Source organism: Balaenoptera physalus (genome assembly GCF_965194825.1).
Source record: "Balaenoptera physalus genome assembly, chromosome: 2".
NCBI classification, from domain to species: domain Eukaryota; kingdom Metazoa; phylum Chordata; class Mammalia; order Artiodactyla; family Balaenopteridae; genus Balaenoptera; species Balaenoptera physalus.
This window is the reverse complement of record NC_138883.1, coordinates 175,309,261-175,335,424: the sequence shown is the minus strand read 5'-3', so window position 1 is coordinate 175,335,424 and position 26,164 is coordinate 175,309,261. Positions and strand designations below refer to the sequence as shown.

At 39.8% G+C, this 26,164-nt stretch overlaps 2 protein-coding genes across 2 annotated transcripts in view; both read right to left on the bottom strand.

Annotated features, from left to right (window-relative positions):
• The window catches only part of MRC1 (mannose receptor C-type 1), a 172,453-nt gene extending 164,295 nt beyond the window's left edge, over nucleotides 1–8,158 (bottom strand). The window contains exon 1 of the mRNA XM_082452741.1: nucleotides 211–8,158. The gene's annotated coding sequence lies outside the window, so the exon portion shown is untranslated. The remainder of the gene's footprint in view (nucleotides 1–210) is intronic.
• A 2,082-nt stretch (nucleotides 8,159–10,240) lies between these two features.
• The window catches only part of STAM (signal transducing adaptor molecule), a 68,310-nt gene continuing 52,386 nt past the window's right edge, over nucleotides 10,241–26,164 (bottom strand). Inside the window, exons 13-14 of the mRNA XM_082452872.1 lie at nucleotides 25,256–25,428; nucleotides 10,241–11,051 (exon numbers count right to left, since the gene is read on the bottom strand). Coding sequence (XP_082308998.1) covers nucleotides 10,844–11,051; nucleotides 25,256–25,428 — 381 coding nt within the window. The 3' untranslated portion in view covers nucleotides 10,241–10,843. The remainder of the gene's footprint in view (nucleotides 11,052–25,255; nucleotides 25,429–26,164) is intronic.

Sequence of the window (26,164 nt, the reverse complement as noted above, 5' to 3'; positions counted from 1 at the left end):
CACACGGATGTCCCCATCATTCTGTATTCCAGTTGGGTTCAGCCAATGAGAGGCCCAGCAGGAGATCAGAGGGCAGCAGCGGACACTAGGGTATTCACTCCCCTTGCGCCTCTTTCCTGCCTGCTGTGCCAGTCACAGCTCTGTCCGTCTGTCCCTCCTCCAATTAGTCCAGCTCTCACTGGGCTCCGTGCATTGCTATGGAGCACTTACCCCTTTTGACTCAGGGGTCCTGACGGTAGAGGATGCCTCAACTTCCCTTCCTCGTTCCCTTAGTCTTCAGTAAGTAGTTCTTTCACGAAAGCTTGTGCAGTTGACCTCCTGAGTGTAATTCGACCTCCTGGCAGGTCCCTGACAGACACAGAGCCCTCTGCAGAATCATCTTGCACACTGTAAAACTGAATTGATCATTCACTCAACACTTAAGTGAATACAGTGGGAAAAATATTATTTTACGTACAGTACAGATAAAAAGATGAAAAAGATTCCATTCTGATCCTCAAGAAGCTCATATTAACATACATACAGGGGATTTGGTTTGACTAAGAACTTTTAAGGTAAATGATTCAGCATAACTATTTTAATTTCTACACATATCATTAATCTTAGGTATCAATTAAGTAGGCCTTTTGACTATCGTGTCCCCATAGTCCCCTGAAAGAATCTCACCTAGTTTACCACCATTAGATTAGAACCCTGTGGTTTATTTAAACCATCTTAAATAAACCAGTTAGAAACGTGGACCCAATTACTTAACCTGAAAATGTATATTTTTACATTCTAATGTGGTAGTCTCACAAATATCTACCTTGGAGTCCTTCTGTGGGATACACACACTCACTCACACACACATGAGTACAAAATCCTCCCTTAGTGAGAAGATTCTGGAGAGCAGGGGCCTGCCTCATTCTCCACTGCTGCATCCAGAGTTTCCACACAGTACAGAGTGAATCAACGTTTCAATGACAAACTGATGGACAAGAGTGCAACCTTTACCTAGGTTTGAGCCCCAGCTTCGCCTTCATCTGGCTGGATGACCTTGAGCAAATGACCAAACTCTCTGCCTCAGTTTCCTCACCTCCAGCATCACCCTAGTTTAAATGAGTTATCTGAAAAGCACTTAGAGTGGTACCCACCCCACAGTAAGAACGACGCAAGTGCTTGCTAAATAAATAAAATTAAAGTGATGCTGTTTTTCACATCACCTGGAGGAAGTGCAGCTGGAACAGAACTTAAGAGACATAACTCACTTTATAGATGATAAAACTGAGGACCAGGAAAAGTGAATGCAATAAGCCAGTGTAGATGTGACCGACACAGATAACCTCACCCCTAGGAAGACTCGCTCATTTACACAGCATGCTTTAGAAATAAATGGAGGAATTTTGTCCAACAAAACAAAAATCTGTTGATGTCAAAATGAACGTGTAAATAACCTGTATTTATAGTTTCTGATTTGTAAAAGTACGTAAATATTTAAATAAATATCTACTATATGTAGTGCTGCGAAATAGGTAAAAATTTAGAAATCAGTTAGTAAACCTTGAAAACCTGGTACACATTCAAAAGTCAGCCAACTGAAGGACAAATTAATAGTTAATTTTTAAAAATCAATGGAAATAATGGCATGATGGCTATGCCCACTTAACTCAGAATATAATGGTTTTCCTTAATTTTCCTCTTTCTTTTTTGGAAGGAGAGGGCAAGATTGTAGGGCATATATTCTCACTATAATTAAGCAAAACGCATAATTCTTTGAATTTGAATGTGCTCACATGCTCAACTGGGATCCTTTCTGATCTAGTAGGGGGAAAGAAAGCTTTGTGTCCTAGATATCCATAATTCTTATCAATCGCTTAAAAGTATAAAAGGTATTTTTTTTAAGTTAGAAATTAATAGTGACTAGCCACTCATTCTCCATCTCTAAATGACTTTGAGAGTCAGTTTTGATATAACGACTGTTTGGAAAACAAAAGCTTGTTGCAGGAGATGACACTAGGGAACAATGTGAGCAAAATGCAAATTTCAGTTTGCGTGGCTTTGTCCAGGAGAAACGGTAGGACATGTAGAAAACTGCACCCAGCTAAACTGAGCACAGGAACACACAAAACACACGCAGGAATAGGCAAAACACACACGCGTGCACACCTCACACCACCAGCGCCCTCAGCTCACCCAGGTCTGGTGTCACAACTGCCCTCCGACACCAGCAGGCCCTCCGCCCACCTTTACTCAATCCACAAATACAACCCTTCCCGCTCCCACTCCCACAGGCATGCCTCAGGTCTTTTTCAAGGTAAACTGTTATATTTATTGTAATATTCATGTATCTAGAAACCATTTAACATGTGAAACAGTTAATACTGTTTATATTAGATTTTTCATTTTTTTTTTGGCCACGCTGCACAGCCTGCAGGATCTTATTTCCCCAACCAGGGATTGAACCCGTGTCCCCTGCAGTGGAAGCTCGGAGTTCAAACCACTGGACCACCAGGGAAATCCCTATATCAGGTTCTTACCTTTACTCATTAGTATGTCATTGCTGAAGTTTTGGAATGTTGTGCCTCTAACCAGTTTTCCCCACAAAACCTAAGGCTTCTTTATTTTGCAGTTATGCACAGCACAGTGATTTTTAGAACACATACATGAATGACAGCAGAATTCCCTGTATTCTATTATGAGCTCCAGGTCACCAAAATTACAACAATTCAAGTCCAATATACAGGAGTCATCTGCTAGACAACGTTAAGGTTGCCCTTGAATTGATTTCAAACATTATGTATAGAATTTTACATTTCTCAGACAACAGCTCTTGTTGTAAATACCCAGAAAAAAATGAGTTATACACAGCATTTGATTAATAAGCTGTGAATTACTAGATAAAAAGAATATTTAGAAATATGACTTTCAAAACATACTACACACAGTAATTTAGATCACACTAGTCAATTTTAATTTAATGATGCTTACCTCTTCATCAAAAATGGAAAATAATACTTCAAAGTTTTTAATCTCAAAGTGTTTTTGACAAAACTGTTAGAAACAAATATGTTTTATGCCTAAACTCAGCTCCTTTAGCTATTAATCTATCCTTCTCTGCTTAATTTTTGAGAACAATTTCCCTGACCACTGTGAATTATAACATACATAAAACAAACATTTAGTATAAACTGGATACTTACTCAATGTTAATATTCCCCACTGAAAGCATAAACAGAGTCATGTTGCAAATAAAATAAAATTTGGGGGTGTTTTTTGCTTTTCAAATAGGTCCGCATAGTTAAATATATACAAATGCTGGAAAAGAGTTAAAATAAAAACAGAACTTTGCTCCTATCATGTTAAAAACCTTAAAGAAATTCTCTTTCAAATAAACGAAAGGCATGCAGAGACAAAATATTCCTTAGTTTAATGGAGTTAAACAACAGCACAATAATTTAACTTGCAGCCTAATATAGTTCCATTCCAGATACTAGAAGTCTTCTTATTTAAAATACATACTTAAGTTAACCTGAAAGGAATCCACTGGCCTACCTGCTCCTCCTCCAAGCAAATTAACATTTGGCAACCATGAATGAAATTAAATTATCCTGATGTTTTGATATTAAATCATTTCGATAAGACCAATCTGAATCTAAGTAATCTTTTAAAAATAAAAAAACATTATCTGTACAAACACAAAATTGATTTTTACTATGACATAAGATAAAGAACTTTCTTTTGTTTGCTTGTTTCTTTGTTTTGGTAAAACTCAACCAGTATTCACTCGCGGAATTATTCTTGAAAAAATTAGCATGAGACAGCAAAAAAAGATTCTGAAAAGTCAGTGACTACTCCTGCTTACAAAGGGAGAATATGACACAACCAGTGATAACAATTGGAAATTTTGTCTTTCCCCCCCTCTGAAAAAGCTTATCTACCTTATTGAATACTTGATATAAGCCTTTTTTATCAGATTCAGCATAAACTAATTTTGGAAAGAATTTTCTTTAATGCCAGCAGGGTATGTAATTTCCTAAAGTGCAAACAAGAAAACTAAAAAATATATATTTTACCCTTGGAATTGTTTTATATAACTATATAAAATAACAGACACATGTAACTGACATACAAGAAAAAAGTTGTTGACTAGAAAAACAACTTTAACGGCTAATGTTTATGTGTATTAATATTAATAACTTGTAACAATGTATAATGACATTTTTCTAGGCCAAATATTTGTGATGTAAAAAAATGCCATTGCTGATTGTGTACCTTATTTGGAATATCAGAAAAAGACTCGCTCGGCCAGCCTCAAAGATGGAAACTGCTAGTTTCCATAGTTCTCTAACATTTCAGGTAATCTGCTTACTTAGTAAATAAAACAGCAAAAGGATGGCAAGTATAGTATGTTGGCTTCATCATAATTTTCACGTCAATAAACACAACTCTGCCTACAAGAACATCAAAAATGGTAAAATTTCATATAGTCCAATGCTACCTCTCTCCTTTAGCTTGAAGCAAGATATGAAAACTGTACATGCTTCAGAGTCGTAATTATTTAATTCTTCCCCCAATGAAAGTGAAAGTACTATCAAATGAAAGCGCTTCTACTCAAAGCGCAGATGTTCCTGGTGGGGTCACTCAAACATCAACAAAAGGCTCAGGAGCTTACTAATGGACATCAGGCATCCCCAGATTACTCACAGGGAATATACTGTTATGACCATGTGCTGGAAACATGTTCCCGAGTTTCAGTACCTTTTCCTTCTCTGAGCTATGAGGTAATTGCAGTGGCACAGATGAGTTATTCAGGCTGAACGGCAGGGAGGCTGGGGATCTGAAGCACAGAATTTCTGCAAGCGTCAAAGGATCATGTGACAGTTACACTAACACTACAATTTATAAATAAGTAGAAGGCCCAAGAGACTCATGGAACTGCCTAGGATCACATATCTAGCAAGATATTCTTTTGAGAAAAGATATATCTGGGTTAAAATCTAAATTCCTAGGGCAATGAACTGAAATTTCCACTTCATAGCAGAATAGAACTCCAATAAACTCCCATAACATAATTTAGTTCTTATTCTTTTCTTCAACCGAAAGTATTACCACATCCTTTACAAAAAACCCATGTGGTCAAAACGGATACATTTTACAAGGCAAATACTGAAATCTTTCCTTTTATCCTGTGCCAACTGCCATTTATAGAAATAGACTTGTTATAATGAAGCTTCTTTGGTAAATATTAAATGAATTTACCTGTATTCTTCACTACAACTTCTTCAGTCATGTTTCACAACTAAGTGTTATCATTGTATTTTTAAATTACAGAATATCAAAGATATTAAATTGAAACTTTTTTTTCTCTGAGGGAAAAGGAACAAAATCCAAAACCAGTATATAGGTCTTTTTTGTGTGTTTTTAGTTCTGAGGAAAATAATCATACCGTATGGATGTTTCACATTTGGCATCTTAAATGCCTAACATAATATTACACATAATTAATCAAAAACATTCTCAATTGTTTACATATCTCTTTTTAAAGTAACAAGATATGTAATTATCCTGCACTTAAGAAACTTCATATATCCTGCCACAGAAGCAATGGATTCCAAACATTTATTCTATTTTTTTAAAAGCCATTAACCAACTGAAATAATGTAAGGGCTTAAACAAGCTATTTCACAACCTGATAGTGTACATTATTGTAACTTGCATGTGTTTCTAACTTGACTGTGGGTATAAATTTTAGTCGGCCTGATTCCAATTTGGCAACCAATTTGAGGAAAATAAGTAAAAACTAGAACTTTTAAAAAGAAAGGATTTCCCTTCCTCTGAAGTGATTTCAATATCTTAATAGAAGATACGACTAAAAGGTAAAGAGAAGTCTTTTTAAACAAACATGCCAAAATGTACACATCCCAAAACAAAGTCCTATAATTGTTGATGACATTTCTAAAATACCTAAAAGCCATCCAGAGTGAATCAGGTACATGAACAAGCTTGAGAAAAGCTCATTTGGGTTTGAATGGTGGAGAAGGGGAGCTAATTATTTTTTTCAAGGGCACAAATTTTCTTCAGGTACTCTGAATGCAATTTGAAAGGAAGAACACAAAACTGTACTGAGCCATGGCAGCATCGATGGCCTGAGCACACGGTCTCTTCTACAGAATAACCATACTTTAGGCTAACAATGTTCATTTATATGTACAGTCTTCTGATACGAGCTTGGAAAATTTAGATTCATCCCCTGTAACTGTAAGTCACATAGTTCTGACTGCAATTTGGGGGGATTAATTAATAATAAAGAGTTACTATAATGAGAACCGTGCATCAAGTTAATTAAATAACATCATAAAGAAAGACGAGATAAATCCAGAATGTGGGACACACTATGAGACAACTGGTGTAGATCTTTAAAAAGGCAGGGAAAAAAAGAAGAGATCAATCCAGATTAACAGAGAATAAATGGACATTAAAAATGTGATATATTTCCTGGATTTTTAAAAAACTGTACCTATAAAACAGTTTGGGGATGTTTGGTGAGAATAATATTACAGAATTACTGTTAATTTTCTTAGATGTGACAAAGGTTTAGGTTATGAAGGAATATGTACTTAACCTTACAAAATACATGATGAAATGCTTAGGTGTATGGTTTAGTGCGAAGTCTGTAACTTTGTTTATTCACACAATAAAGTATATGTGCATATGCACATAGAGACACACCTAGACACAAACATGGATACACACACACACACACGTATATATAAACATACATAAAGCGATAAAGCAAATGTGACAAAATGTTAATGATTAGTCAATCAAGACAAAGAGTACTCAGGTGTTCAATGCATTATTTCAATCTTTCTGTAAGTCTGAAAATTCTCAACATAAGAGTTGCTGGGAAAAGCACCACCTGTAGTATCAGATACTGACTTCAAAGGGCCAACTTAGTAACATCGTACTCCCCTCTGCTTAATCTTAACCTCTAAAACAGTGGTCTCCAAATCGGGCATACACATCCTAGGGCACAGACTAAATGAACCAGAGATACGGGAAGAAAATATCAGAATTTCTATTAATAATTTACCTCTTGCCCTGTAAGACTTCTATTTTTGGTGTGTTTCATAATGTACTATATGTATTACTACAGTAGAACTTCTATAATTTGTAAATACATAGACACATTTTGAGGCTATAAACTCAAAAGATATTTGTTACTGATGAGGGCAGCAGATCAACGAATTTGTATATACTCTTATGAGGGCAGCAGATCAACGAATTTGTATATACTCTTTTCTAAAATAGACATAACTTTTTTAAGTCTCTGAACATCAAACGATTATTAGAACCAGTTCCTTTCGCGTTTATACAAGGGCTTACCGACACAATAATTTAATCTTCAATCTTTATCAGAAACTCTTGACTCTAAAAGAAGCAGGAAACAGAGAATAAAGGCAGAGGGAAGTATTAACATAAAGCTAGGGAGTTGAAATATCAACAAAGAACAAACAGTATGATCACAAGTTATCACCAATAAAATGTTAGGTTTTGTTCAATAAGGAAATCTAATATTTTAAACACTGAGATTTAAAATGCTCTAGAATATTATAAGGAAAAAATATTGCTGAAGCTAGAAAAATTTCAGGGAAAAAAATTACTAAGTATTATAATTTCAAAGGAAGACCACACTAAAAAAGAATATATAAAACTCAAGGCAGCTTTGCTTAAAAACCAGGGGGGCATGTAATTATAAACAGCATAGAAAATAATCTAGATATTTGACTAGAACACTTAATCGAACCATGATTCTAAAATAAAAGATAACTGAACATAAGGTCTTTGAGAAAATATTTAGGTAAGTTTCTTTTATATATTTATTCTAAAGGCTGCAAGGATTCATCGACAATGAAAAAAAAATTTTTTTAAATTAGAAAATGATATGAGTGAAGAATTTAAACTATAATTTTGTTATTAAATATTTAAAGAGTTATATAACAGGATGCTATATAATTGTTAATACAATCGGTACGATGAGAAAAAGAAAACAGTAATTTTAACGTATTAAAGAAATGAAAATTTGACCAATTATACCAATGGACCTCATTTTAGAAAATAATTATATAGCTTTTGCAGTTGCATGGTTTACCATATAGGACACTAATTTATCTTGTATAAACTTGAAGCTTGGGACTGAAGATAGTTTCATGCTGAATTATACATATGTCATATATGAAAATTGTATCTATCAGAAAAGAATGTTAGGGGTCTATTAAGCATTCTAATTACAAAAATTAAGAGGTATAGAAACAAGGTCCAGAAGTTTTTAATATAAAGAAGGGAATCTCTGGGCACAGGAAAAGGTTCATCACCGAGTAGGAGAGACAGGTAACAGTGGAGCAGGACCAGGGAGTTAGAAAAGACTGCCAAATCATGGTAAGGACATACTACATATTATTCCTACTAGGTAGGTTTAGGGCACTGATATATTGTCCATCCAACTGACTGTGGGGTTTGTTGGCTACTCAAGCTAGATAGTATATAACTGGGCTGAATTTTTCCATTCAAATGTCACTGGCTTATGGATACACAAACTTTATAAAGGAAATAAACTGAGAAGTAAAATTTGCTTCACAGAAATTCATATTATAGTTAGTTCTTTTTATAAATAATCCTATTCCCTTTAAAAAGGGACAGCTATCTTTCAAAGAAAGATTTTACGGAAGTGCAACACATACACTGGTTGCAGAACAAAATCACTGTGCTCCTAACTGGTCCTTTCCTATTTCCGTCCTTGCCATGTCATCTGAAAGATGAAAAATCCAGTGGTTCCTTTCCAGTGGAATTTTTTCCGTCTGCTATTTTTATACCTAATAAGTGAAAACTGCAAACTAATATAGTATCAGTTTTAAGTATTCATCATTTAAATCTTTATAAAGGTAAAGAAACTTGCATATGCATTGTAATAAGGGTAGTCTTGTTTCATTCCACCATTCTTTGACTTTTACAGGGCAAAACACATACTAGAGAATATATCATTGATTTTACATCATGAAGCATATCAAAATACAATGGGAAAAATGATACATTTGCCATTGGTAAACAGGAATTCATCAAAAGACAAAGAGAAAAATACAATATGACTTGAGATGAAGTGTATCACTTAAACTAGAGTATTCAAATTGGAATGAGAAAGAGTACAATGTTTTGACAACGTTCATCAAAAAACAACGTATTAAAAAAATTTTAATGTAAACTTTGAATTCAAATTTTAAAACTACTATTTGAGGGCAACGTACTCTAAACTCAGGAAAACACAACACTAGGGTGAAACACCCTAAGTTGAAGATGAGGATTTAAATTTGAACCTACCTTGCCAAAGATGGAATCATTTGTCAAAAGGAAAGCCAAGTACCTGATCATAATAGTCTGAGAAAATACAAATTAAATCTTCATTTATGGTGTGACACCTGTTACTAAATCAATTCATTTACTACGACGCTCAACTCAATTTTTCAGTTGTTTAAATAATAGTGTTAAATAATAGCACAAGACTAGGGAAATTATAAATATTTAAGGAGATTAAAATGTCAGTAGAAAACATATTACATATGGATTAAAAGAAAAGCTTTCATTCAAACTACTCCTGAATAAGAAGCCAAAATAATTCCATTTAGAACTTTAGAAGAGAGAGAGCAGCCCATAAATCCCGTTTGAAAGACAAGAATAAATAAACTGTTAAGCAAAGCCAGGAATCTAGATGACTTTGAAACATCCACTTACATCCATTTTAATGAAGAATTAAAGGATACACTGTGTTAAAGACATATTTAAAAGACTAGCAGTGGAATAAGACAGATGAATCAAATTTTGTTATAGCCTAAATAATTACAAGAGACTTTGAAAACGTAGTGTAATTCATGTTTTCTTTCCAGTTTCAAAGCTTCTATCCAATGCCTCCATCTTTGGTGTCACTGCCACCAATAAACACAGTATACAGCTTAGAAACCTAATTACTATCTTCAACTAGGAAAAAGTAAATTAACATTATTTCTTTAAAAGTAAGATATAAAGAATGTGGTCCAACTTAATTTTGTCTCATGGTCCCACAGTATTCTGAAATATCATGCCAAAATGTAAAAGTTTAAAAGGGAACATCATCATTTCCTATAAATGCACCAAAAATTTAGCTACTGTACGCTGGTGTGATGACAGCTAGTAGAATGCAGAGGCCACACAATGACATAACATACGTGTGTTCAGCGCACAATTACTCCAAGGAAGGTTCAGTTTAATGGGAAACTGAAACATGGACAACATAATGCCTTCATGTACATATGCTAAAGCGTTGTTCTCTTGCAGTTCAAAAGGACAGTGTAATTCTCTTAAATTTACACAAAACATTATGAAACATGGTAGTTGCTCATGATTAAAATAAAACAGCAATGTCAATTAAGTTAACAGTGTTAAATATATTCACATGATCACCACCGTGATTCAAAGTGGCCACAAGTGAAGTTACACAGCGATCTATGCACACATCTGCTACAACGGTGCTTGCCAGTTTGACTTTCTGCAGACCAGGTAATTTTACGAGACAAATAATCTTGCACTGATTCTTTCATATTACGAAAGGAATCAGATGTTGTAAGTAGTTTCATTCCTCTGGGGGAGGGGGAGGGGAGGACCTCTAAAAAGTCAGTGCAAATTGAAGAGAGGTCTCCTTTCTTGAATATTGGAACTTGCTGACCAAGATACGATTCCTATAAGCTGAGGATAAACAAATCTTAAGATATCAAAGAATCTCATAACATTGTCATCGGCGTTTAGCAGGTATTTGCCACAAAGAGGAATCCCAGCCCTACAGCAGGGCCTTCGGAGAGTACGGCTGCTGGGGCGGAGGCGGCTGGGGCAGCGCTGACGTTAAAGTGTAGTTCGGCACCTGGGACAGGCTGCTGCCTGCGTTCTGGTACATGGCGACGTCGGGGGCGGCAGCGGCGGCAGGAGGGGGACTGTACACTGAAGGCTGGCTGGGATACGTGCCTCCTGGAACGGAAGTGCCCATCGTGCTGTGGAGCGGAAGGAACACTCGGTTAGATCAATAGTGACTTACCCAGCCACTCAGAGACAAACAGGAAAGCTGTTCATGAAACAGTTACTCATTCATGCGACGCATTCAATAAATACTTAGTAAATAGCTATAACGTGCCAAACACTGTTATTTGAGGCACGGGGATATCATCAAGAAAGAAGGGGGAAACGTCCCTACCATCATGGAGCTTACATTCTAAAAGGAGAAAAAAGATGATAAAAAATGTATAATATATCAAGAGGTAGTAACAAGAGGTGGTATAAAGAAACATAAAGCATCGTAGGAGAACCACGAGTTCCTGGGACAAGAGGTTCCTGGGTATCCAGGGTGGTCCCCGAGGCTGCTCAGACACAGCTACACTGAAGCAGCGACCTGGAAAGAGGGGGAGGGAGTGATACCGATTATCTAGGAAGACAGGCTTTCAGGCCAAGAGAAAAGCAGGCCCTGGAGAAGACAGAAGGCCAGGCACGTTCAAGGAACTAGAGGAGGCCTTGAGGGCCGGGGCAGCGCGAGCAGAGCGGAGAGCGGCACGGAGCCAGGCGGCAGAGCCAGAGGGCAGAGGAGCCTCGGGGTACGTGGCCGTGCGGACTCTGGCGAGGACTGTGGCGTGCATTTGAGTGGGACGCAGACACACTGGTTGGTTGCGGACACCAGAGCAACGCGACGTGACTTGGCTTTAACAGGTTCACCCGGGCCCAGGACAGAAGCCAGGTGACCTGACCGGGGGCTGCTGTAATCGTCCCTATGAGAGCCGTCGGGCAGCTGGCGAGAGCCATGGAGCAAAGGGGAGGGAAGGGTCCGATTTTGAAGGAAGTTCCATCAAAGGAAGTTTACGTCATGTCTGAGGTAAAATCTTAGAACTAAGTTCTACTCTACTCAGGTAGAGCAGCCATCCACTGAAAAGGAAAAGACTACAGATAAGGGCCACGGCAGATTGGGGGAGGGAGAATCAAAGCACAGTTTTGGACATGTCAAGTGAGGTACCTAGGAGATTCCCAAGAAATGACAGTGAGCAGGCGGTCAGCTATGCGGGTCTGGAGCCCAGCACAGAGGTGAGGGCTAGCAGCTTGAATTCGGGCGTCATCAGCACGCACAGGCGGCGTTCAGGGTCAGGGACCTGAATGACATCCCCCAGGGAGCGACTGCAGACAGAGGAAAAGGCACTCCATGTTTTGAGCTCTAGAGCTAGAAGTCAGGGAGATAAAGAGGCACTAGGCAAAGAAGGCTGAAGAGTGGCAATAAGGCAGAAGGAAAACTAAGAGAGCATGGTCACGGCCAAGTGAAGAAAGTATTTCAAAAAGGAAGTGACCACTGGGTCTGGCCACATGGAAATGGCTGGTCCCTAAGAGCAGTGCTGGAAGACTAGGGGAGATGAAGACCTGATATCCTCCTTTCTCTTATTCCCTGAAAATAGAGAAGCAAATAACAGAGACCTTCTCTCTACTCCCACTAACACATTTACCCACTGTCTGCACCCACACCCACGGTTACATCCTGCCTTGCCTCCTGCTGGAACTGCCCACCTGCCAGTGCTCCCCTCACTGTGCACTGACCCCCCATCCCACCAACCAGAACTCCTTCGAGCTGTCTTGATTCATGTCTCGGCTTCCTCTCTTCCCATCCCCACCCTGACAGTCGAGTTTCTACCATGTGTAAGACACCAGGATATATAAAGAGAAATACTAGGAGCTTTAACAAGCAGATTTCCCCCCCACCTCTCTGTGAAAAATGTAAAACAAGCTATACAATGGGCAATTGCCTAAAATTTTCAAAATACTGCCTATTTTTAAACTTTTCTTCAATTCCTATATTGTTTATAAATCAATGTTGGTAAATTCAATACTCTTGTACTTTGCACAAATTAAACCAATTCCCTATTATAACAGATAGTCATTTGCTGCTACATTCCACCAACTAATGTAACCACGTAAGTCATGCTTAAAGGCATCACCCATTATCATTCCACAAGTGTTGTGCTGTGAAATATAAAGTATTACAAGGACTCAGGTTTCGTGCTATTGGTCACATCGATAAGGGTCACAATAATGCTATTATATCATATTGAGACTAAGTGCTAAGCTCTGGTGCCAAAATGCCTAGTTTTGTATCTTAGCTAAATGGGACCTTAGCCGTCGTTCCCTGCCTCAATTTCCTCATCTATAAAATGGGGATAATAGTGTACCTACTTCAGGGGTTATTACCATCAATGAGTTAACACACATAAAGCATACAGCGCAACACCTAGTGCTTACTATCCCATAAATGTTAGCTATTACTGTAATCATTCCCACTTTGTACTATATTCCTCATCTCAACTTAAAAGTTCTACCATCCACCCAGTTGTTCAAGGGTTAAAACCCAGCAATTCTCTCATATCTCTGCTCTGCACTATCTCCCCACCGTGTTACCCATAGGCAATCATTTGCTCATCTCTAAATAACCCTTTTCTCATCCCTATCTTGCAGTTAGACACTCATAATTTCTTGCCTAATATACTGGCCTCCCAGCTCCTAATCTAGTCCCTATGAATCCATCAACACTATCACCATCTGAAGCTCTTTTCGGGCTTTCCCAGACAAGACCCAAGCTCCTTAACATGGTATCTAGGACCATCCATTATCCTTGTCAATAAGTCCAAGCATCTCTCTCACCTCTCCCCCGCAGAGACTTTAACCCTTTAGTAACACTGCACCACTGGTAATGCCCAACATGCACCGTGCGTTTTCACTGCTCCCCATCTCACCCATTCCATGGGTACCATGCATTTCGTAGCATGTCAAGTCAACAAAAACATGAGAACCACGTCTTTGTTCATGACAGACAATCATTCTTACTTTTTCCTCCAGTCTTAAGAGCATATTTTTCTTGGAAATCTTCCCTGAACCCTGAGGCTCCTCAAGCACCCTGCATATACCTTGCTTTGTAATTTGTGTTGTCACAACATACTTTGTGTGTGTTTGCCTCCATTAGCCCCTAAGAACCTTGAGGCTCAGAAACTCCAAATCAATGGTCAACTAATATCTGACAAGGGAGCCAAGAATACTCAATGGGGAAAGGATAGTCTCCTCAACAAACGGTGTTGGGAGAACTGGATAACCACATACAGAAGAATGAAAAAGGACCCCTGTCTTACACCACACACAAAAATGAACTTGAAATGGAATAAAAACTTAAATTTAAGACCTGAAACTGTAAAACTCCTAGAAGAAAACACAGGGTAAAAAGGTTGTTGAAACTGGTCTTGGCTGCGGTTTCCTGAATATACAGCAAAAACACAAGCAATAAAAGCAAAAATCAGTAAGTGGGACTACATCAAACTAAAAACTACAGCAAAGAAAACCATCAACAAAACCAAAAGGCAACCTATGAAATGGGAGAAAACATTTGCAAATCACAATATCTGATAAGGAGTAAATATCCAAAATACATAAAGAACTCATACAATTCAATGGCAAAAAACCTAACAATCCATCGCTTAAATAAATCATCACTTTGCTTTCTTGACCTCCCACTCTGTCTCTGAATTCTTTCTGCCACAAGAACCTACCATGGGAACCATCCTTGTTGGAGCCATTCAGGAGAATTCAGGAGGACCTTCAAGATGGCGGAGGAGTAAGATGTGGAAGTCACCTTCCTCCCCACAAATACATCAGAAATACACCTACATGTGGAACAACTCCTACAGAACACCTACTGAACGCTGGTAGAAGACCTCAGACTTCCCAAAAGGCAACCAACTCCCCACATACCTGGGCAGGGCAAAAGAAAAAAGAAAAAACAGAGACAAAAGGATAGGGATGGGACCTGCACCTCTGGGAGGGAGCTGTGAAGGAGGAAAAGTTTCCACACACTAGGAAGCCCCTTCTCTGGCGGAGACGGGAGTGGCAGGGGGGAAGCTTCAGAGCCACGGAGGAGAGCGCAGCAACACGGGTGCAGAGGGCAAAGCGGAGAGATTCCCGTACAGAGGATCGGTGCCGACCAGCACTGACCAGCCCGAGAGACTTGTCTGCTCACCCGCCGGAGAAGCTGGAGGCTGGGAGCTGAGGCTCGGGCTTCGGAGGTCAGACCCCAGGGAGAGGACTGGGGTTGGCTGTGTGAAAACAGCCTGAAGGGGGCTACTGCACCACAGCTAGCCAGGAGGGAGTCCGGGAAAAGGTATGGAGCTGATGAAGAGGCAAGAGACCATTGTTTCGGGGTGCGCGAGAAAGGGGATGCAGAGCACCGCCTAAACGAGCTCCAGAGATGAGCGCGAGCCGCGGCTATCACCGCGGACCCCAGAGACGGGCAGGAGACGCTAAGGCTGCTGCTGCCGCCACCAAGAAGCCTGTGTGCGAGCACAGGTCACTATCCACACCGCCCCTCCTGGGAGCCTGTGCAGCCCGCCACTGCCAGGGTCCCGTGATCCAGGGACAACTTCCCCAGGAGAACACACGGCGCGCCTCAGGCTGGTGCAACGTCATGCCGGCCTCTGCCGCCGCAGGCTCGCTCCACATTCTGTACCCCTCCTTCCCGCCGGGAGGCCCTAATCAGCCGTTCCTTTAACCCTGTCCTGGCTGGGCAGGGAACAGATGCCCTCAGGCGACCTACACACAGAGCCGGGGCCAAATCCAAAGCTGAACCCCAGGAGCTGTGCGAACAAAGAAGAGAAAGGGAAATCCCTCCCAGCAGCCTGAGGAGCAGCAGACTACATCTCTGCAATCAACTTGATGTACCTGCATCTGTGGAATACCTGAAAAGACAACAAATCATCCCAAAATTGAGGCGATGGACTTTGGGAGCAACTGTAGAGACTTGGGGTTTGCTGTAAGCGACTGACTAGTTTCTGATTTATATGTTTATCTTAGTTTAGTTTTTAGCGCTTGTTATCATTGGTGGATTTGTTTATTGGTTTGGTTGCTCCCTTATTATTTTAATTGCTTTTTTATTTTTTATTTTAATAACTTTTATTTTATTTTATTTATTTCTTTTTTTTTTCCCCCTTTTCTTCTGAGCCATGTGGCTGACAGGGTCGCAGTGCTTCGGCGGGGTGTCAGGCCTAGGCCTTGGAGGTGGGAGAGCCGAGTTCAGGATATTGGTCCACCAGAGACCTCCCAGCCCCACGTAATATCAATCGGCGAGAGCTCTCCCAGAGATCTCCATCTCAACGTTAAGGTCCAGCTCCACTCAATGACCAGCAAGCTACAGTGCTGGACACCCCATGCCAAGCAACTAGCAACACAGGAACACAACCCCACCCATTACCAGAGAGGATGCCTAAAATCATAATATGGTCAGAGACACCCCAAAACACACCACCAAACTCGGACCTGCCCACCAGAAAAACAAGCTCCAGCCTCATCCACCAGAACACAGGCACTGGTCCCCTCCACCAGGGAGCCTACACAACCCACTGAACCAACCTTACCCACTGGGGGGCAGACACCAAAAAGAACAGGAACTATGAACCTGCAGGCAGTGAAAAGGAGACCCCAAACACAGTAAGTTAAGCAAAATGGGAAGACAGAGAAACATGCAGCAGATGAAGGAGCAAGGTAAAAACCCACCAGACCAAACAAATGAAGAGGAAATAGGCAGTTTACCTGAAAAAGAATTCAGAGTAATGATAGTAAAGATGATCCAAAATCTTGGAAATAGAATGGAGAAAATACAAGAAACGTTCAACAAGGACCTAGAAGAACTAAAGAGCAAACAAACAATGATGAACAACACAATAAATGAAATTAAAAATTCTCTAGAAGGAATCAATAGCAGAATAACTGAGGCAGAAGAACGGATAAGTGACCTGGAAGATAAAATAGTGGAAATAACTACCACAGAGCAGAATAAAGAAAAAAGAATGAAAAGAATTGAGGACACTCTCAGAGACCTCTGGGACAACATTAAATGCACCAGCATTCAAATTATAGGGGTCCCAGAAGAAGAAGAGAAAAAGAAGGGGACGGAGAAAATATTTGAAGAGATTACAGTTGAAAACTTCTCTAATATGGGAGAGGAAATAGTCAATCAAGTCCAGGAAGTGCAGAGAGTCCCATACAGGATAAATCCAAGGAGAAGCACGCCAAGACACATATTAATCAAACCATCAAAAATTAAACACAAAGAAAAATATTAAAAGCAACACAGGAAAAGCAACAAATAACATACAAGGGAATCTCCATAAGGTGAACAGCAGATCTTTCAGCAGAAGCTTTGCAAGCCAGAAGGGAGTGGCAGGACATACTTAAAGTGATGAAAGGGAAAAAGCTACAACCCAGATTACTGTACCAAGCAAGGATCTCATTCAGATTCGACAGAGAAATTAAAACCTTTACAGACAAGCAAAAGAAGAGAATTCAGCACCACCAAACCAGCTTTAGAACAAATGCTAACGGAACTTCTCTAGGCAGGAAACACGAGAGAAGGAAAAGACCTACAATAATAAACCCAAAACTATTAAGAAAACAGTAATAGGAACATAACATATCGATAATTACCTTAAATGTAAACGCATTAAATACTCCAACCAAAAGACACAGACTGGCTGAATGGATCCCAAAACAAGACCCGTATATATGCTGTCTACAAGAGACCCACTTCAGACCTAGGGACACATACAGACTGAAAGTGAGGGGATGGAAAAACATATTCCATGCAAATGGAAATCAAAAGAAGGCTGGAGTAGCAATTCTCCCATCAGACAAAATAGACTTTAAAATAAAGACTATTACAAGAGACAAAGAAGGACACTACATAATGATCAAGGGATCAATTCAAGAAGATATAACAATTGTAAATATTTATGCACCCAACATAGGAGCACCTCAATACATAAGGCAAATGCTAACAGCCATAAAAGGGGAAATCGACAGTAACACAATCATAGTAGGGGATTTTAACACCCCACTTTCACCGATGGACAAATCAAACAAAATGAAAATAAATAAGGAAACACAAGCTTTAAATGATACATTAAACAAGATGGACTTAATTGATATTTATAGGACATTCCATCCAAAAACTAACAGAATACACTTTCTTCTCAAATGCTCACGGAAAATTCTCCAGGATAGATCATATCTTGGGTCACAAATCAAGCCTTGGTAAATTTAAGAAAAGCGAAATCATATCAAGTATCGTTTCCGACCACAACGCGATGAGACTAGATATCAATTACAGGAAAAAATCTGTAAAAAATACAAACACATGGAAGCTAAACAATACACTACTAAATAACCAAGAAAACACTGAAGAAATCAAAGAGGAAATCAAAATATACCTAGAAACAATGATAATGAAAACACGATGGCCCAAAATCTATGGGATGCAGCAAAAGCAGTTCTAAGAGGGAAGTTTATAGCAATACAATCCTACCTCAAGAAACAAGAAACATCTCAAATAAACAACCTAAACTTACACCTAAAGCAATTAGAAAAGGAGAACAAAAGAACCCCAAAGTTAGCAGAAGGAAAGAAATCATAAAGATCAGATCAGAAATAAATGTAAAAGAAATGAAGAAAACGATAGCAAAGATCAATAAAACAAAAAGCTGGTTTTTGAGAAGATAAACAAAATTGATAAGCCATTAGCCAGACTGACCAAGATAAAAAGGGAGAAGACTCAAATCAACAGAATTAGAAATCAAAATGGAGAAGTAACAACTGACACTGCATAAATAGAAAGGATTATGAGAGCTTACTACAAGCAACTATATGCCAATAAAATGGACAACCTGGAAGAAATGGACAAATTCTTAGAAAAGCACAACCTTCCAAGACTGAACCAGGAAGAAATAGAAAATATAAACAGACCAATCACAAGCACTGAAATTGAAACTGTGATTAAAAATCTTCCAACAAACTAAAGCCCAGGACCAGATGGCTTCACAGGCGAATTCTATGAAACATTTAGAGAACAGCTAACACCGATCCTTCTCAAACTCTTCCTAAACATAGCAGAGGGAGGAACATTCCCAAACTCATTCTGCGAGGCCACCATCACCCTGATACCAAAACCAGACAAAGATGTCAAAAATAAAGAAAACTATAGGCCAATATCACTGATGAACATAGATGGATAATCCTCAACAAAATACTAGCAAACAGAATCCAGCAGCACATTAAAAGGATCATACACCATGATCAAGTGAGGTTTATCCCAGGAATGCAAGGGTTCTTCAGTATATGGAAATCAATCAATGTGATACACCATATTAACAAACTGAAGGACAGAAACCATATGATCATCTCAATAGATGCAGAAAAATCTTTTGACAAAATTCAATACCCATTTATGATAAAAACTCTCCAGAAAGTAGGCATAGAGGGAATGTACCTCAACATAATAAAGGCATATATGACAAACCCACAGCCAACATCATTCTCAGTGGTGAAAAACTGAAACCATTTCCACTAAGATTAGGAACAAGACAAGGTTGCCCACTCTCACCACTATTATTCAACATAGTTTTGGAAGTTTTAGACACAGCAATCAGAGAAGAAAAAGAAATAAAAGGAATCCAAACTGGAAAAGAAGAAGTAAAACTGTCACTGTTTGCAGATGAGATGATAGTATACATAGAGAATCCTAAAGCTGCTACCAGAAAACTACTAGAGCTAATCAATGAATTTGGTAGAGTAGCAGGATACAAAATTAATGCACAGAAATCTCTTGCATTGCTATACACTAATGATGAAAAATCTGAAAGGGAAATTAAGGAAACACTCCCATTTACCATTGCAACAAAAAGAATAAAATACCTAGGAATAAACCTACCTACGGAGACAAAAGACCTGTACTCAGAAAACTATAAGACACTGATGAAAGAAATTAAAGATGATACAAACAGATGGAGAGATATAGCATGTTCTTGGATTGGAAGAATCAACATTGTGAAAATGACTCTACTACCCAAAGCAATCTACAGATTCAATGCAATCCCTATCAAACTACCAATGGCATTTTTCACAGAACTAGAACAAAAATTTCACAATTTGTATGGAAACACAAAAGACCCCGAAGAGCCAAAGCAATCTTGAGAAAGAAAAACGGAGCTGGAGGAATCACGCTCCCTGACTTCAAACTATACTGCAAAGCTACAGTAATCAAGACAGTATGGTACTGGCACAAAAACAGAAATATAGATCAATGGAACAGGATACAAAGCCCAGAGATAAACCCACACACATATGGTCACCTTATTTTTTATAAAGGAGGCAAAAATATATAATGGAGAAAAGACAGCCTCTTCAATAAGTAGTGCGGGGAAAACTGGACAGCTACATGTAAAAGAATGAAAGTAGAACACTCCCTAACACCATACAGAAAAATAAACTCAAAATGGATTAAAGACCTAAATATAAGACCAGACACTATAAGACTCTTAGAGGAAAACATAGGCAGGACACTCTATGACATAAATCACAGCAAGATCCCTTCTGACCCACCTCCTAGAGAAATGGAAATAAAAACAAAAATAAACAAATGGGACCAATGAAACTTAAAAGCCTTTGCACAGCAAAGGAAACCATAACCAAGACAAAAAGACAACCCTCAGAATGGGAGAAAATATTTGCCAATGAAGCAACTGACAAAAAATTAATCTCTAAAATATACAAACAGCTCATGCAGCTCAGTATCAAAAAAACAAACAACCCAATCCCAAAATGGGCCGAAGACCTAAATGGACATTTCTCCAAAGAAGATATACAGATTGCCAGCAAACACATGAAAGGATGCTCAACATCACTAATCATTAGAGAAATGCAAATCAGAAGTACAATGAGGTATCACCTCACACTGGTCAGAATGGCCATCATCAAAAAGTCTACAAACAATAAATGCTGGAGAGGGTGTAGAGTAAAGGGAACCCTCTTGCACTGTTGGTGGGAATGTAAAGTGATACAGCCACTATGGAGAACAGTATGGAGGTTCCTTAGAAAACTAAAAATAGAACTACCATATGACCCAGCAATCCCACTACCGGCCATATACCCTGAGAAAACCATAATTCAAAAAGAGTCATGTACCACAATGTTCACTGCAGCTCTATTTACAATAGCCAGGACATGGAAGCAACCTAAGTGTCCATTGACAAATGAATGAATAAAGAAGATGTGGCACAGATATACAATGGAATACTGCTCAGCCATAAAAAGAGATGAAATTGAGTTATTCGTAGTGAGGTGGATGGACCTAGAGTCTGTCATACAGAGTGAAGTAAGTCAGAAAGAGAAAAACAAATACCGTATGCTAACACATATGTGTGGAATCCAAAAAAAAAAAAAAAAAGGTTCTGAAGAACCTAGGGGCAGGACAGGAATAAAGACACAGACGTAGAGAATGGACTTGAGGCAATGGGGAGGGGGAAGGGTAAGCTGGGACGAAGTGAGAGAGTGGCACGGACATATATACACTACCAAATGTAAAATAGATAGCTAGTGGGAAGCAGCCGCATAGCACAGGGATATCAGCTCGGTGCTTTGTGACCACCTAGAGGGGTGGGATGGGGAGGGTGGGAGGGAGACACAAGAGGGAGGGGATACGGGGATATATGTATATGCAGAGCTGATTCACTTTGTTATACAGCAGCAACTAACATAACAATGTAAAGCAATTATACTCCAATAAAGATGTTAAAAAAAAAACAAAACCTAACAACCGATTAAAAAATGGGCAGAGGACCTGAATAAACATTTTTCCAGAGAAGACATACAGATGGCCAACAGGCACATGAAAAGGCGCTCAACCTCACTATCCACCAGAAAAGGAAAATCAAAACCGCAGGGTATCACCTACCTCACACCTGTTGGACTGGCTATGATCAAAAACACCAGAAGTAAGGACTGCTGGCGAAGATGTAGAGAAAAGAGAACACCTATGCAGTGTTGGTGCAGTCAGTATGGAAAACGGTATGGAGGTTTCTCAAAAAATTAACAATAGAGCTACCATATGATCCAGCAATGCTTCTTCTGGGCATATATCCAAAGGAACTGAAATCAGGATCTCAAAGAGATATCAGCATTCCTATGTTCACTGCAGCATTACTCACAATAGCCAAGAAACGGGAAAAGTTAAGGGTCCGTCAAGGGATAAATGGGTAAAGAAGGTGTGAGGCAGAGATAGAGATACACACACACATGAATAGTACTCAGCCGTGAGAAAGAAGGAAACCTTGTCCCTGTGACAGAGAAGGACAAATACCGTGTGATCTCACTTATACCTACAACGTCAAACTCAGACACAGAAAACATCTGTTTAACAGATGTAAAATGAAATAACTGACAAATAAGTACCTAGCTTTGGTCACCTTAGTATCATCGTGGCCACCATCACTCAGGTAGGTCTAGAAAACTGTATCAGTACCACCTTCCCCAGTTATCAGTAATATCACCCTAGGGTGACAGAAGTCTGGAAAAGTGACCACCCTAAAACCAAAATTCCATGTAACAGAATAAGAAATTGCCTCCTAGATACAAACTGAGGGACACAAAAAAACTTGCCTACCAAAAACGGGGGGAAAAAAATTCCTCCTTGACCTTGATTTGCAGTTAGAAAGCTTGAGTAAAACATGCTGTACACCTCTATCGAGTACACTTCCACCCCCAGTTCTCACTCCTTCCAATTTTGTGAGCCGACGTTTGTTTTGCCATCAGTTTTCTCATTCAAACACACACACATATGCCCATTTACACACAACTGTTCCCAATATATCTTTTAAAAAATTGCTTCAAAGCCTGTGTGAAGTCTTTTCAAGGAACTGAAACATATATCTCACTGGCCTAACACAGCCCTTGAAATTCCCATCAAAACATTTACTGGCTTCCCTGGTGGCGCAGTGGTTGAGAATCTGCCTGCCAATGCAGGGGACACGGGTTCGAGCCCTGGTCTGGGGAGATCCCACATGCCGTGGAGCGACTAGGCCCGTGAGCCACAATTGCTGAGCCTGCGCGTCTGGAGCCTGTGCTCCACAACAAGAGAGGCCGCGATGGTGAGAGGTCCGTGCATCGCGATGAAGAGTGGCCCCCACTTGCCGCAACTAGAGAAAGCCTTCGCACAGAAACGAAGACCCAACACAGCCATAACTAAATAAATAAGTAAAATTTAAAAATAAACAACAAAAAAAGCCCAAAACATTTACTTATCAAATATTTACTGAGTTCCTACCAGGTGTAACTCTGTGCTACGCCGCGATGAAGAGTGGCCCCTGCTTGCCGCAACTAGAGAAAGCCCTAGCACAGAAACGAAGACCCAACATAGCAATCAATCAATCAATAAATAAATCTTTAAAAAAAAAAAACAAAAAAACCTCTGTGCTACGTAGTGTGGCTCTAAAGGTGAAAGATGCCACTCCAGCTCTCAAGATATGACGGTTTAGTGGAGATACAGAGGACAACACGATGACACGATATGCTGGGGGCCTGAGACAGCATCAGAGGAGGAACAGTGCTGGCGAGGTGGGAAGGCAAGACAGGCTTCTAGTAAAGACGAAGCTAAGCTAAGAGCTGAAGAATAAGCAGCCATTAGCCTGGCAAAGAGGGCTAAACGTTTCAAGGAAATGCTCTGCAACAAGCACCTACTGAAATGTACTTGTGTTTCTGGAGAGGGGACATTTACAGCTACCGCACGTCAGCAGCCAGGCCCTGGAACACAGTGCGGGTCCTGCACGGGGGTCTTGCGTCCAAATGGCAGAAGAGGACAGAGCAGCCCCCAGCAAACAGCGACAAGGTGCTCTGGCTCTACAGCACGTCATGGTTTGAGAAGCTCCCAACAGAGGATCTCACTTACAAGGATAATTCCTCAAGGCTCTGAACTAAGAATGGATCCCAAGTAATCTCTGGTAATGAGGCATCCAGAGCAGCATGTGACATGGTAACAGAGGACTAGCTGGGACAGAGGTGGCACTTCTGGCTAATACTGAAGTATCTGAGAGGTTCCTATATATACTACTCGTGTACACTGGCTAACTTCTCAACAATACCTACCTCTACTCACTTTGATCTAATTTTAAAGCAGCATGTTACTCTCCTAATAGTTGCTCCCTACCAATTTCTATGTAACAGTATTCGCTTTTTACCAAACTGAGACTTAAAAAAAAAAAGAAAAGAAAAAAAGTCCTTGGACAAACAGAGTTAGACCTAACTTTTTTCCTAAGCTATACAACCCAGTAGGGAGCGCTGTTTTCTTGTTGCTGCTGTTTGATGCCTGTAACAGGCTTCCGCATCACCATCCTTCTTAATTAAGGTCACTTCAGAATATGAGATGTGACCACAAAATCATGTTTGACAATCCCCAAGCATCCCTAGAGTGTGACTCTTTGGGGTATGAACAGTACAATAGTGAGGGCAGTACAGGAGCATTCTGGGCAACTCCACCATTGATGGAAAGGTCCCTAGAAATTGTACCTGTGCCACCAAGAAACTTCTGTTGTGAGTCAGAACATCATGACCTCTGGAGTTACACACTGCTGAACTCTTAAGCCTACCTATTCGATCCAAAGTGATGACTTCAGCTTAGATGCCCACTGAAGTAGAAAAGGCATTTATAAATTATGAATAATATAATGTATAAATATAATCATTTACATTATAGGGGCATTCTAAGTAAATGACCAGAACAATGGGCCTGTCATTTCATATTCAGCTACTCGCCCCATGAACCACAGGGGCGTACAGCTTCTTGTACTGTCTCTTTTCATGTAGTTTATTATGCTGTGATATATACTGAATTCCCACACAGGGTAAAAAGAAGGGAATATTTGTCTTTAAGAAACAGCCCAGAACTATAAATTCTAAAATAATAACCACAGGAACATTCAGCTTTTATGTGAAATTTGTGTAAAGCATTAAATTATAGTTATCAAAGTAAATTTAAGTTACATTGAAGTTCTTAACAAATATTATCACAGACTCAAATAAAAACAAAAGAAATTATGATAGGAAGGAATATAAAAAACACAAAGCTAAAACCAGAATACAGCAGTTCAAGGACTCAGCAGGACAGAGGGCTGGCTTGCTGGCTAGGACTGCAGAACTGCAGGGGGTCCTACAGAACCCACCTGCCACCACAGACGGGGCTGACCGTCTGGCATCAGTGACGACACCTACCCTGGATTTTCCTTATCCATTTTTTATGATTACAGACGACCAAGGGCACCTGAGAGTTTTAACAGTGCTGAACGCAAACAAGAGCCAATGATCACATTACTTGGGGTAGGAAGCCGGAGCCTGCTGACTGGGAAGGGCTGGGCCGGCAGGCAGCACGGCTCCTTGGCTGAGAGAAGACAGCTGCTCTGGCGGAAGGCTGTAGCTCTGGGGCTGGCTCAGCTGTGCGCTCCCTGCGACCAGGTAAGCACCACCCTGAGGAGGGCCTGGGTACACCTAGGACAGTCAGAGACAAAACACGTTAGGGTCCCTCGGATTTTAACAGGCATGCATTCAGTTACAAAAGAGCAACAATTACATCTCTGAAATGGTTTCCTGAGTTCCTTCTGGTGACAGGCATTTTATTTTATTTTTTTACGTAGATTTTATTTATTTATTTATTTATTTTTAATTGGGGTACAGTTGCTTTACGACAGGCGTTTTAAAAAGTGCTTTTCAGTGAAGTGGACTTCTGATGATTTTTGTTTTTAGGGAAGCATTAGCTAAACTCGTGTCTACCTCTGTACAGAAGCAGTAAAGAAACTTACCTTGAAATTTTATACTAATATAATCCTTCTTTCCACGTTGATACTGTATCTCCCTAAAAGGAACCCCCAAAGGCTGAAGAAGTGTCTTTGAATTCACTGCATTACAGCAACAGTCTGCATTTGTTTCTAGGCATCTACACAGAGATATATCTCCTAAGTTACAGCGTACTGAACATAGAGCAAGCTATCCTCCTAAAGCAAGGTCAGCAGACTTCTTTGTCCAGGGCCCAGACAGTAAACGGGGTGGGCTTTGTGGGCCATGTGCGCTCTGTTGAAACTACTGGGCTCTGCCCATAGAGAAAGCAGCCAGCAACGACGGAGAAACGAATGAGAACGGCTGTGTTCCAGTAAAAGTTTATTTAAAAAAAGAGGTGGGAGGCTGGACTTTGCCCTTGGGCCATTGTTTGCGTACCCCTGCACCTAAA